At 48.5% G+C, this 10,412-nt stretch overlaps 6 protein-coding genes across 6 annotated transcripts; 1 reads left to right on the top strand and 5 right to left on the bottom strand.

Moving 5' to 3' along the window:
- Positions 1-337: 337 nt before the first annotated feature.
- On the bottom strand, positions 338-1,630 carry BDV37DRAFT_19429 (RNA polymerase III-inhibiting protein MAF1). Its single transcript, XM_032079727.1, has 2 exons — positions 1,487-1,630; positions 338-1,414 (listed from the first exon to the last, which is right to left on the bottom strand). The coding sequence occupies exons 1-2, from the start codon at positions 1,490-1,492 to the stop codon at positions 431-433; spliced, it is 990 nt and encodes a 329-aa protein (XP_031936156.1). The 5' UTR covers positions 1,493-1,630; the 3' UTR covers positions 338-430.
- Positions 1,631-2,055: 425 nt separating this feature from the next.
- BDV37DRAFT_19466 (uncharacterized protein) lies at positions 2,056-2,596 on the bottom strand. The gene is made up of 2 exons (XM_032079738.1): positions 2,282-2,596; positions 2,056-2,216 (listed from the first exon to the last, which is right to left on the bottom strand). Exons 1-2 carry the CDS (start codon positions 2,488-2,490, stop codon positions 2,123-2,125), a joined length of 303 nt encoding a protein of 100 aa, XP_031936157.1. The 5' UTR covers positions 2,491-2,596; the 3' UTR covers positions 2,056-2,122.
- On the bottom strand, positions 2,194-3,294 carry BDV37DRAFT_262258 (AP-1 complex subunit sigma). The gene is made up of 5 exons (XM_032083405.1): positions 3,191-3,294; positions 3,102-3,135; positions 2,904-3,021; positions 2,282-2,832; positions 2,194-2,216 (listed from the first exon to the last, which is right to left on the bottom strand). The coding sequence occupies exons 1-4, from the start codon at positions 3,199-3,201 to the stop codon at positions 2,546-2,548; spliced, it is 450 nt and encodes a 149-aa protein (XP_031936158.1). The 5' UTR covers positions 3,202-3,294; the 3' UTR covers positions 2,194-2,216; positions 2,282-2,545.
- Positions 3,295-4,512: 1,218 nt separating this feature from the next.
- BDV37DRAFT_275776 (oxygenase MpaB family protein) lies at positions 4,513-5,752 on the bottom strand (the record flags this gene model as incomplete). The annotated part of the gene is made up of 2 exons (XM_032085449.1): positions 4,513-5,277; positions 5,345-5,752. 2 exons carry the CDS (start codon positions 5,750-5,752, stop codon positions 4,513-4,515), a joined length of 1,173 nt encoding a protein of 390 aa, XP_031936159.1.
- A 1,217-nt stretch (positions 5,753-6,969) lies between these two features.
- On the top strand, positions 6,970-8,512 carry BDV37DRAFT_288158 (terpene synthase family protein; the record flags this gene model as incomplete). The annotated part of the gene is made up of 10 exons (XM_032088235.1): positions 6,970-7,055; positions 7,106-7,232; positions 7,311-7,329; positions 7,387-7,544; positions 7,609-7,621; positions 7,674-7,830; positions 7,886-7,975; positions 8,025-8,058; positions 8,129-8,346; positions 8,410-8,512. The coding sequence occupies 10 exons, from the start codon at positions 6,970-6,972 to the stop codon at positions 8,510-8,512; spliced, it is 1,005 nt and encodes a 334-aa protein (XP_031936160.1).
- A 251-nt stretch (positions 8,513-8,763) lies between these two features.
- Positions 8,764-10,267, bottom strand: BDV37DRAFT_262267 (MARVEL domain-containing protein). Its single transcript, XM_032083406.1, has 3 exons — positions 9,929-10,267; positions 9,580-9,846; positions 8,764-9,464 (listed from the first exon to the last, which is right to left on the bottom strand). The coding sequence occupies exons 1-3, from the start codon at positions 9,968-9,970 to the stop codon at positions 9,252-9,254; spliced, it is 522 nt and encodes a 173-aa protein (XP_031936161.1). The 5' UTR covers positions 9,971-10,267; the 3' UTR covers positions 8,764-9,251.
- Between the last annotated feature and the right edge of the window lie 145 nt (positions 10,268-10,412).

Consider the following 10,412-nt stretch of genomic DNA (forward strand, 5'->3'; position numbering starts at 1 on the left):
GATGGATTATTCTATGGGTTCTTGTTGGGAGTGGGGTTTTAAGGGTTATTTGAGGTTTAGTTTTCGTTTCTCTTCTATTACTGGGTTCTACTGTTCACTTGATGTGGTGTTCCATAATTAATTCAGTGATCAAGAATTGTACATACATGAACGGAAAGACAACGCCCCGGGCGCGCCGCAACAAATTGGGTATGCAGCGCAAAATCATCAAAACCTACACAGCGAAACAACGACTTCATCAATAGGGGCCTATTATCATCCCTGCCGGTCACCAAACGCCCCAAACCTGTGCAGATGCGGCCGACATAATAAACAACTGGGCAAAACGTTGAGAATATCCATATTGAATCGAAGAAAAGGGGGCATCAGTGGAAGATTAAAAGGTAAGACAGCGAAGCAATAATAAGTCGTAATGGGTTGAATCGTAAAGTTAAACCTCCATCGAGTCGGCAATTTCCTCACTCATAGCACGTACCGTGCCCTTGCTACCGGATCTAGATCGGAATTCCTCGTCGCTGAGCACGTAGTTGTCGTATTCGTCCACAACAGGTCGGGCAGGCTTGCCGACGTGCTCTTCGTCAGACTCACTCTCGTCTTCGAAGTGCACTGCTTCGCCGAGCCAGTAGCGGGCCCGCTTACTTGATCCGAGGTCCGGCGTGAGATAGCCGTCGTCGTACGTCCTCTTTGCGGTCGGCGTAGCGACTCCATCGCTCGGCGTGTGACTGAGAATTGGGATGGCTCTGAGGTAGAGATAACAGACACGCTTCCGGATACGGTTAAAAAAGAAGTAGTGTAGACTCCAGATCGCTCCGTCGTCCGCATCAGAAGGATCCTCTTCCGGGGAGTAAGAGTAGATGGAGCACTCCTTGAGTGACAGCTGCTCATCGATTATTCGCCACATCCTCGGCCCCCATGTAGCAGAGGCCCCGGCATTGTATGACCCCGAGATGGTCACGGGGGATGGGGGAGCGAGGTCGATGGCTTCACGCGGTCGGAGATTAAATAACGTGGAATCGATCGTATTCATCACTCTTTTGAGATTTCTCTCGCGGTGGAAGTCGGACGGGCGCAGAACATGAGAAAAGTCGTAATCTGGATGGCTTGCGTTCAAAGTTGCGATCAGATAGGCGAAGGTCCTCCGGCTGGAGTGGTCGCTCAGGGGCCCGAAGGGGCTAGACCGGGATAGATTGAGCGAGGCGGCCGCGTCCGACGCATTTGGCGGCGACAACGATGCGGACAGGCGAAGAGTTGATTCATACTGTGCTTCAAGCGACTGTTCGATGTTCTTATACAATTTGCGGTCCGCACGTGCTGCCTTTGTCGTGTAAAGATCGCAGCCTCCGAGAATGTGGCAATCGCCAGTGTCGAAGTTCAGGGAACTCGTCACGTCCTCGATCTCAGGAAGGGGAAGGAACTAGTGCAAGCAAAACGTTAGTACGGGATAAGGGATATGGATGTTGATATTGGGGAATATTGGATTGCGAACCTTCATCTTTGACAATAGCGGTCAAGCGTCCTGACCGGTCGATCCAAGGCGCAAGATAAACAAGGCGATTAACACTCTGTCAAAGGCAAGAGGGTCTCTTCTTGCAACCAGCAGATGAACCAGGTATCAACGGTATCCCAGGCGATAAGGCAGCGTCCACGTCGGCTGAAACGTAGCCGATCGGAGATAAGAGGTCGTGAGTTGGCAACAAGTGCTAGGCTGGCTGGGCAGTTATTCAATGGACAACAGGTGGGTAGTTTGAGTGAATCACGGCCAGATAGCCATGGCAAATAAGAGCAGATGGAAAGGAAGATGGAATGAGATCCTGGAGGGACACTGGGGGGATGGACGATCGTACGGCAATTGGGGGCCTGGGGGAGTTGCGCGTTGCGCCTCCGGGTCGGAGCGGGTCACGTGGCGGCGGTGTCGGCCAGTGATATCATTCACCCACCTCACGGGGGCCGATCCAGAACACGAGGGTCAGTACCAAACATTGGGATGAAAGTCACTTTCCTTGGTCAAATCCAATAATTGCAGCAAGTTCATAGCCATGTGGTATTAATTAGTGGTCGTGAACTGGGTAGAAAACAACGCCTAGTATGTACGTCCAACGCCAATATGTCCTCCCAATATTCCCTAAAGCGGAAATCCAAATATAGAAACACAGGAACGCTCAGTTGCTGAATGTAAAAGGCCGCTACATAATCTTCGTAACCACATCTTCCTCAACCTAGAATGAGGACAATCCATATTAGCGTCGATCGACGGGAAGGCCAAAGGAGGATCGAAACGCACGAGACGCAGTAAACGACCGCGGTGGCAAAAAGGATTGCAGGCAAAACAATTGGGTGATATATAGCAAAGTGGAGCGGAAGAGCAACGCGCGCATAAGATACCACAAGCCCAAGAAACAAGGGGCAGCAAAGAGGACCGAGCATCACAAAAGAACAGACTAAAACAACCTCGGCAGAGCTCTGACGATGGATACGATCACATCCGATCATAGTACCCTCAGACCCCTACCATCGTTTATGCGAACTTCTAAGCAAGATACGGCGGTCAATAACTCACCTCCATGTCTTCCAGGCTGTCCTGTTGACTGATGCACCGGAGAACATTCTTCTTGCTGCTCTCCTGCATCTCTCCCGCCAACAGTAGCTCGTCCAGGATGAAGTATGCCTTTTGGAAGTTGAAAATAATGTCCAGCTCGCAGACGTTACCGTAATACTTGTCCATCTGCTCGACGTAACGATGCACGACTTCGAGGGTGATCAACTCGTTGTCGGTCGAAGCGCATCCGGCGATGAAAAAGAGGGAAGCATAACGGCGGTAAACAACCTTGCTGTCTGGTAACAAATGTCGGTTAGGAGGGGGGGTGGTTGTGGGATAGCAAGTATAGAAGTGGCTGGATCCGTACCCTTATACTCGAGGAAGTTGCACATCCTTGTCCGACGGGACAGGACAAGTTGGGTCACATCTTTGATGATCTTGGCCTTCTCCTTGGGAGAAAGAGTGGTGAACCATTTGGCCAGGCGCTGCGAGAAAGAATTCAGTCAGATGCAGCCGAACTTCCGGACCGGTCAAAAAGTCGGGTGGGCCACGAGGGTAAACGAACCACTTTGCCCTGACGGGAGAGGAGAATCAAGTAGCTAGATGGGGAAATTAGCGCACTCCCGTTGCCAATAATTGGCAGGGCAAGCTCACTGAATAGCCATTGTGTGCGGTGGGAGTGTGATTTGTTGATGATGGGGAGCGAAAAGGCCACGAAAAGGAGTTGGTGGAGGGAAGAACACAATTAAACACACTCACCAGAGCTTCTGGAGAAATTCTTGCACGGGCCGCGCGGAGGGGGTTTTTTGGCTACTTTCTCGCACCTTGCCCCGCCTGTCAGGAACAACTTCCCTCTCTCCTGATTTATTTTACTTCCTTCAGTCATTGTTGGTTAATTTCTAATCCTTTAGGAATCCTTCAGGAAACAACTGTCACGGTACACATCTGTCCTGGTTGCTCAACACCACCATTTATTTCTACACAACATAACCCTCGATTCAACCCAAACACAACAACAACAACAATGCAAGTATACTCGAGGACGTCACACTCGGCCGGTGCTCTCAAGTATAGTCCCAAGTTGATACACGTGGGATGTATTCATATCTCTTCTGACGCCAAGCGACAAATCCTCGGTAGTTTCACGCTAAGCTTCTGAACTCGATCCCGGTCGAAACGATTGGCCGCGCTTTGGCTGGCCATATCAAAGCAAGCAAGACAAACTTTTTAATTTCCAAAGTCCAGTTTCAATATTAGGCATTCAACATACACATTGCACTTAATACAAGTCCGAGTCAGACCACTTGATGCTTCGATTGGCCCCGAGACGATAAGTAATCAACCTCGGGACATCCATCGCCCTACTATTGAACCCAAAGATCAAAGCCCGACAGGGCAAATACCGGAGCATAACAAATTGTTAATAATGTAGACTGACGGTTCATAAAATTGGATACTGCGGCGAACCAGGAAAGTGGGGTGTTCCTCGATTTATCTTCATGCGCAGAACCCTAACAAGAAATATATTTCTTCACATCCACTATAGGGAGTTCTCGGGGCCCATATCCCAGTCGTACACACCCACGACATTCAAGGGAGCGCACCTATAACATGCTTGATATAGCCCACCGGCCTCATTCATTCATCAAATCATGTAAAATCCCGCATGCTACTGTAAGCCCATAGTCCACTCTTAATCACACAACCAGTCAAAAGTCCCCCGGTAAAAAGAGCCACAGTAAGACACACCAGCTCGAGATACCCTATGTCCGTGATATCATAGAAAGTATAATTCAGGTATGGAGGATACTTGCACGCCTTCCAAGGTCGATTGCCTTCACCGGGGCTATATTTTTCTCTCCCAATGGTTTTGCCCATACGCGGAATATGTTTGAAGTCAAAAAGCGTGCGGTCTCGGAGCACTATCCCCTGGTACAAGAGCTCTCGGGAGAGCTGATACATAGAAATTAGTACAGCTAAATCACACGACATGCCAGACTTGTAAACCCTACCTTAATCATGAACTCGTCAAACATAGGAATCATCCGCTGCAGACAAGCAAGCCCTCGAACAAGAACACAGTATCCGGCAAACATGAAGTGGTAGACGAACCCAGGCTTCCCAAGCTCAAGATCGTTGCAGATCTCGTCCCCGTTAATCCACCGACTACCAGCCTCAATGAACTTCTTCGAGACATGGAACGGGGCAGGAAGGTTCGCCACGCATTCGACAAAATTATAAGCGACTACGCGTGACGTCTCCGTGGTATGCAGCTCGTGGGCGACCATGCTCTCCATTGTGTGCTTGCTCTTTTGCACAGTCTCGAAGTATGATGTCGGTGTTCCAAGAAGGTAACCAAGGTATCGAAAGAGGGCGATGTAGTCTTCGACCTCGTCGGTGGAAGGGGTGATCTTAAACCTAGGCAGTTGGAGCCACATTGGATTGCAGCAGAAAGTGCTAATGGAGTGAATGCTATCTAATGCGTTGACAGGAACACCATAACGGTCGATATCGAAATACTGAGGTTTTGTGCGACACAGATGTAAGATGCGCTGTCGAACGGATGAATGGAGAAGTCGGACCCGGACGGTTGCAATATGGCCTTCGCCGCCGGGCTGGATGGTAGCGAGGTCATGAGTAACATGAACCAACCATTGGAAGGTCTCGAGCAATCTCTTTAGCAACATACGAGTTGAGAAGCTGCCAGTCCGGACCAGGACTTCTACGACGCCGGAGGCTGCCTGAATGTAGAATCCGAGTCAGTCATACAATCTTCAATGGATTCACGTCGGCCAAAGGGAGTTATACAGAATTTTCTGCTACAAACCCCTGTAGCGCGAAGCCGACAATGTTGGCAATCATATAGCGATGCAAAAACCGCTGGCCTCGCTCAAGTTGCTCCCAGTCAACCCAGTCTGGGACTGTGTGAAGTTCTTTCCAGAATTGGGTTAAGACCTCATCCTCCCCACGATGGTCTCGGAGAATAGTGTAAAGATCGCTGGAGGGTGGAGTGGTTCCTTTTACCTTGTTATCTTCTAGCAATGAAGATCGTATGAACTGAAGCCGCTCCAGAGCAGCAGCGCCCAATGTGTCAAACTGCTGACGCAGAGGCTCTGTCTTCTCTCTAGAGAGATGGCTATCCGTCCAAGTAAAAGAGTATCCCCATTTGCTTATAGGGTCACCAAGGTTTGAGTGAGGAGGCAGGCTGGTGTCCATCTCGTTCATGACTTGAAGATAAGCTCGAGGATATCAATGTAAACAAAGCTGGGTGCATTTTCGGTCATTGAGGGTTGATGCGAGTATTTATGCTCATCTACTTGCTATAGAGCCGGTACTATACCTGAGTTCAGTACAGACGGCCCATTTCAGACGACATCCGGCCGAGTTTGTCCTTCTCACATCCCGAGACGACCCAACCTCTATTCTGTCCCCACATTCGTCAGGTTTTAGTGCCCCGGAGTGCGCCGTATACAACAGATGCTAGTTTCGCATCTGGAGGCCATCCGAGGCCATAGAGGAGGACTCCAAACCATGTAGATCGGCGCCCAGCGCCTTATAGTCCAATTGAATCGAACTACGTATATGGATCAAGGTGTTGTACTGCTTTTTCGAGGAGCACAGTGGGGATATTGGCCAACATTATGTGGGCTGACGGGAGGTTGGGATGATAAAGAAATCATATGAAAGAAACCGATATCCACACGCAGCTATACGTGGCTGTACCATTCCATTGGAACCGGACACAGAACCATGACTTGGTCGATGCCCCATAAAGCGCGCTAAATCCATTAATGAAGAACGGTTCCCCACTTGACTAAACTCACTCCATCGCGTCGGGGGACGGATAAGAGATCCGCCCAGGCCTATAATTCAATAAATCGAATTAGTTTGAGCAACAATAAAGTTTTAGATATGGCCTGAACAAGGAACCATGATCGTCATGGACGAGATCCCGATCTAAAGATCGATAGTGCATGAACCTCAGCCTCTGTGGCGAAGTATAGACGGAAATGTTGGGACGATCCTTAGTGAACTGTGGCTATCAACTAATCCACCTTCTTTATTTTGTCTGCAGGTAGAAGGATCAGGAAATGAGCATCCTTTGAAAACACATCATCGGTGTAACCCGTGAGTCAGGCTTGTCCAGAAAGGACAGACCTTGACATGATTGAATCTTGCTTGTGGATTTGGCGATCATCCAAGGGATGGCTAGTCTTGCCTGGAAAATGAGTATCATAATCGCAGTATTTAAGGATGGTAGCGGCTAATAGAATACCTATTTAATTTCAGTAATTAGCCCCTTCAATTCTCACGCCGAAGCTTTCATCAGTTTATTTGTCTTTACCATGGAAACTTCACAACCTTCTGACGAAATAATATTGCCAAGGAACGCTGCGCGTAGAGATGCCCATGTCTCTGTACGCCTTCCTAACATGTTTGTGCTCTTTTTATCGGAGAAGCCAGTAATCAACAGGTGTTATGAAACGGTAAAGGAGGAGTCCGAGTTTTGGATAGCAAGGTCAGTACGTCCTACAGAAGTCATAACATGCAGCTCTAAGCATATTCCAGAATATGCGCGTTTGGAAACAGGACTCGAAGAGTGATCACGAAATGCGATTTTTCGTACTTTTGCTCAATCGTAGTACCAGATGCTTCTCCTTTAGAGCTTCGGACAGTATGTGATTGGGGCAACTGGGTATGTGTATCGATCATAACACGATGCCCTTGAAGACATCGAAGACATCGGCCTGCTAACCTGTGTTGTCACTTCTAGGTCTTTCCGTTCGATGACAGTGAGCTTTGCAGTTATTGTCTTCCTGGTCAAAATCTACTAAGCCATTTCACTCCAGTGTTCGACAATGGAGGTCTAAAGAATGACCCCATACAAGCTCAACAATTGGTCGACAGTCTCCTAAATGGTATGCAAGATATTGGGACTGTGTCAGATGATAGCGAAGAGCACCCTCTGGTTCAAGTCCATAATTCCGTATGGCATCGCCTTACCAAGGTACCTTTCTTCTGCTCTTTTGTCTCTTTTTTACTTGCCGGGAGAGCTTTGCTAACGTTCATAGACTTCTCCAGTTGGTATGATCCTCAAGGCTGAGACTACTTGTGCCCGGACTAAGGAATGATCAAGGTGTCCGTCGCAGGTTTGCAAAGGCTATGAGAGATTACTGCAATGGAGCCATCGAACAAGTCCACAGTTGTTCTAGGGGTGAGTACCCGACACTAGACGAGATGCTCGCATTACGTAGACAGTCTGCCGGAGTTTCACCTCTCTTTGCCCTAGTTGAGTACGTCACCGCAGTCACTCTAGGTATATTCGCGCAGGCCGTTAACAATCAGCAGGTATGGCCACAAGCTCCATATCCCAGACTCAGTCTTCGAGACTAGAAGCATCAAAGAGATAGAAAGAATCGGAATTGACCTCGTTCTATTGTGAGTGTTAACCTCGAAGAGAGATGAACCACGAGCTCAACGACCATAGGCAAAACGATATTCTCTCGTATTGCAAAGAAGAGGTCAGTATCTATGAAACCTTTATAAAGCCAGATCGCCCAGTATATTTCTTCTGACGTACCGGAACTGTAGAAAGAAGGTGTAGCTCACAACATGGTTGCCGTTTGTCGACGTGCGGGAATGCCTGCACAGATGGCCTTTGACCACATCGGTGGTATGCTCCTTTCCCGTTATCACGACTGGTACCTTGCGCTAGCAGACCTACCCAGTTGGGGCGAGAGTGTCGATTCGGAAGTTCAACAGTACATTCGTGGAGTACAGAATGTTGTCAAAGCTAATCTTCACTGGAGGTGAGCGACGGCTGACTGCAAGTTTTATGCTAGCATTCTGATCTGACACTAATGCTTGCATAGCTTTCGCTCCGGACGATACTTTGGAGAGGTGAATGAAGAGGTCCGAAAGACTGGCATCGTAAACGTGCAGCCACAACTTGTCGATGAGCTGTCAGTTCTCTAAGGTTGTCTGTGTAGCTGTTTTCCTGACTAAAAGAGTTTATGAATGTTTTTATCCATCACTTTTCGTTTTGTATGACGTTTCGATATTGTCAGTGTTCTGAGTCGTTGAAGAGCACCAGAGGGGCAAGACTGGGGGCTGGAGGCGTGACTCACAGCTTGTCAGAGGGATTGCATAAAAAGGTTAATCTAATTGAACATACGCGTATCCATATATCATAGTTCACTCCTATATTTACAGCTGACGATACAAAATATCAAACTTAAGCTTCATATAACATTACGATATCAAACATACAGCAAAGTAGATACAAAACTCCAACCTTCTCCGAATCACCTAATTATTCTCCATCTCCTCCATATCCATTTCGCTCTTAGCTGCCTGCCCACAGCTAGAGTGGATATACATATACTGCCCCGCAACTCCATCACGAACCCGTAGAGTATTATTAACATATGTATGTAATTAGTATAGAATTGCAGGCATAGTCGTTTTTCATATTACCGCGAGACACGATAGGTTGTGTTCATCAATTGACGGCGTTTCCAAAGCGTTGACAACGTATACACGTCATACGATTACTGACTAAAACATAAGCTATATGACTCATGCAGTTGCACAGGTAAGATCATGGGATACCAGACAGCTGGCACCGTAGATCCTGTCTGAAGTAACACGGTCAGTTCCTCATAGCAAATCCGAAGAGACGGCCATCTTACTCTGTTCCCCATGATTTCTCTCCTTAGACCTGGGCCATGCTCGGGCGGGCTCCACGGGCAGGACCCACCCGAGGGCGATGGCTGACGGCTCGGCGGGCCGCCAGAGTTGAAAGCGCGATGGAAGCCGTGTATCCAGCCCAGGCAAGCCAAAGGAAAGCAGTCGACGCCTGCGCCTCACGACAACGCTTCTCACGGTGCACGGAGCCGTTGGTTATCTCGTTGTGGAGAGTGTATTCCTAGATGATCGACAATCAGCCGGTGGATCTCAATCTCAATAGTGGGTGGGTCTGGTGATAGCACTGCTGCGATCGGAGTGCATCTCAGATCCCGAAGTTCGTGGACCACACGTACGTTATTGCTGCAGCTGTGGGCCTCGAGCCTCGCTGCCAATGCGATACCGGCCGTAAGGAAGAAGATCGCATTGAGAGTATCCACGACGATCACGATGATCGGGTGGATCGCCCAGTCGATATTAATCGTTGCCGGCACCAAGTAGAACAGTGTGAACATGGAAAATGCCGAAACAAACATGGCATAGTTGACGGTCGCAGGGTTTCCGCTGAATGCACCCGCGATCATGTTACCAATGAGGGCCATGACCAGCAGGGTCCATAGGAACTACGTCAAAGCGCATCTTGTTAGCTAACTCTGTGGTACCTGGTACAATATTGAACTGCCATCGCTATCGAGCGGGACATACCTCCCACAGTCGGAGACCGAGCTGAATCGCGTTCATAGCCATTTCGACAGCTTAGGGCTTTGTATGTGATAGTGGATATGATATGTCTAGTCTCGGACAGTCGCGTGCGGTGAAGCGCGTCGTTTGTGTTAGGGTATTCGCAACGGAGAAGAATCGTCCCAGGCGCTAAAAAGCCGCAAAATTTATGGAGCTAGTTAAAGATGGGTTGACAGATGTAAGGAGGGATGATAGGGATGATGGGGTTGATATTGTATGAACGGAATGTCCGGGTGGGCGGGCGATGACGATATGCTGCGGGATGGCTGCGACGTCATGCGAATCATGAAATCACCACCAGCAGAATTTTTTTTTTCCACTAAACGGATAGAGACAAAGAATAACTAGATGATGGTATCCTACATTATATACTACCTAATCCACCTCGGCGAATATCCAACCGCGTCTCCTTGAGAAATAGTTGTCAGGCAGTGCCTAATCACTTCTT

This window comes from Aspergillus pseudonomiae (genome assembly GCF_009193645.1).
Source record: "Aspergillus pseudonomiae strain CBS 119388 unplaced genomic scaffold BDV37scaffold_110, whole genome shotgun sequence".
Classification (NCBI taxonomy): Eukaryota; Fungi; Ascomycota; class Eurotiomycetes; order Eurotiales; family Aspergillaceae; genus Aspergillus; species Aspergillus pseudonomiae.

Bases quoted from the DNA above. Each gene is read 5' to 3' on its own strand.
- BDV37DRAFT_19466 (XM_032079738.1), bottom strand. From the start codon at position 2,490: ATGATCGGATGTGATCGTATCCATCGTCAGAGCTCTGCCGAGGTTGTT. The intron at 2,217-2,281 runs GTGCGTTTCGAT...TCCTCATTCTAG, and splicing joins GCGGTCGTTTACTGCGTCTC to GTTGAGGAAGATGTGGTTAC.
- BDV37DRAFT_262258 (XM_032083405.1), bottom strand. The intron at 3,022-3,101 runs GTTCGTTTACCC...TCTTTCTCGCAG, and splicing joins TCTCCCGTCAGGGCAAAGTG to CGCCTGGCCAAATGGTTCAC. The intron at 2,833-2,903 runs GTACGGATCCAG...ATTTGTTACCAG, and splicing joins CAACTTCCTCGAGTATAAGG to ACAGCAAGGTTGTTTACCGC.
- BDV37DRAFT_262267 (XM_032083406.1), bottom strand. From the start codon at position 9,970: ATGGCTATGAACGCGATTCAGCTCGGTCTCCGACTGTGGGAG. The intron at 9,847-9,928 runs GTATGTCCCGCT...GCTTTGACGTAG, and splicing joins TCGGTCTCCGACTGTGGGAG to TTCCTATGGACCCTGCTGGT. The intron at 9,465-9,579 runs GTACGTGTGGTC...TCGATCATCTAG, and splicing joins CCCACAGCTGCAGCAATAAC to GAATACACTCTCCACAACGA.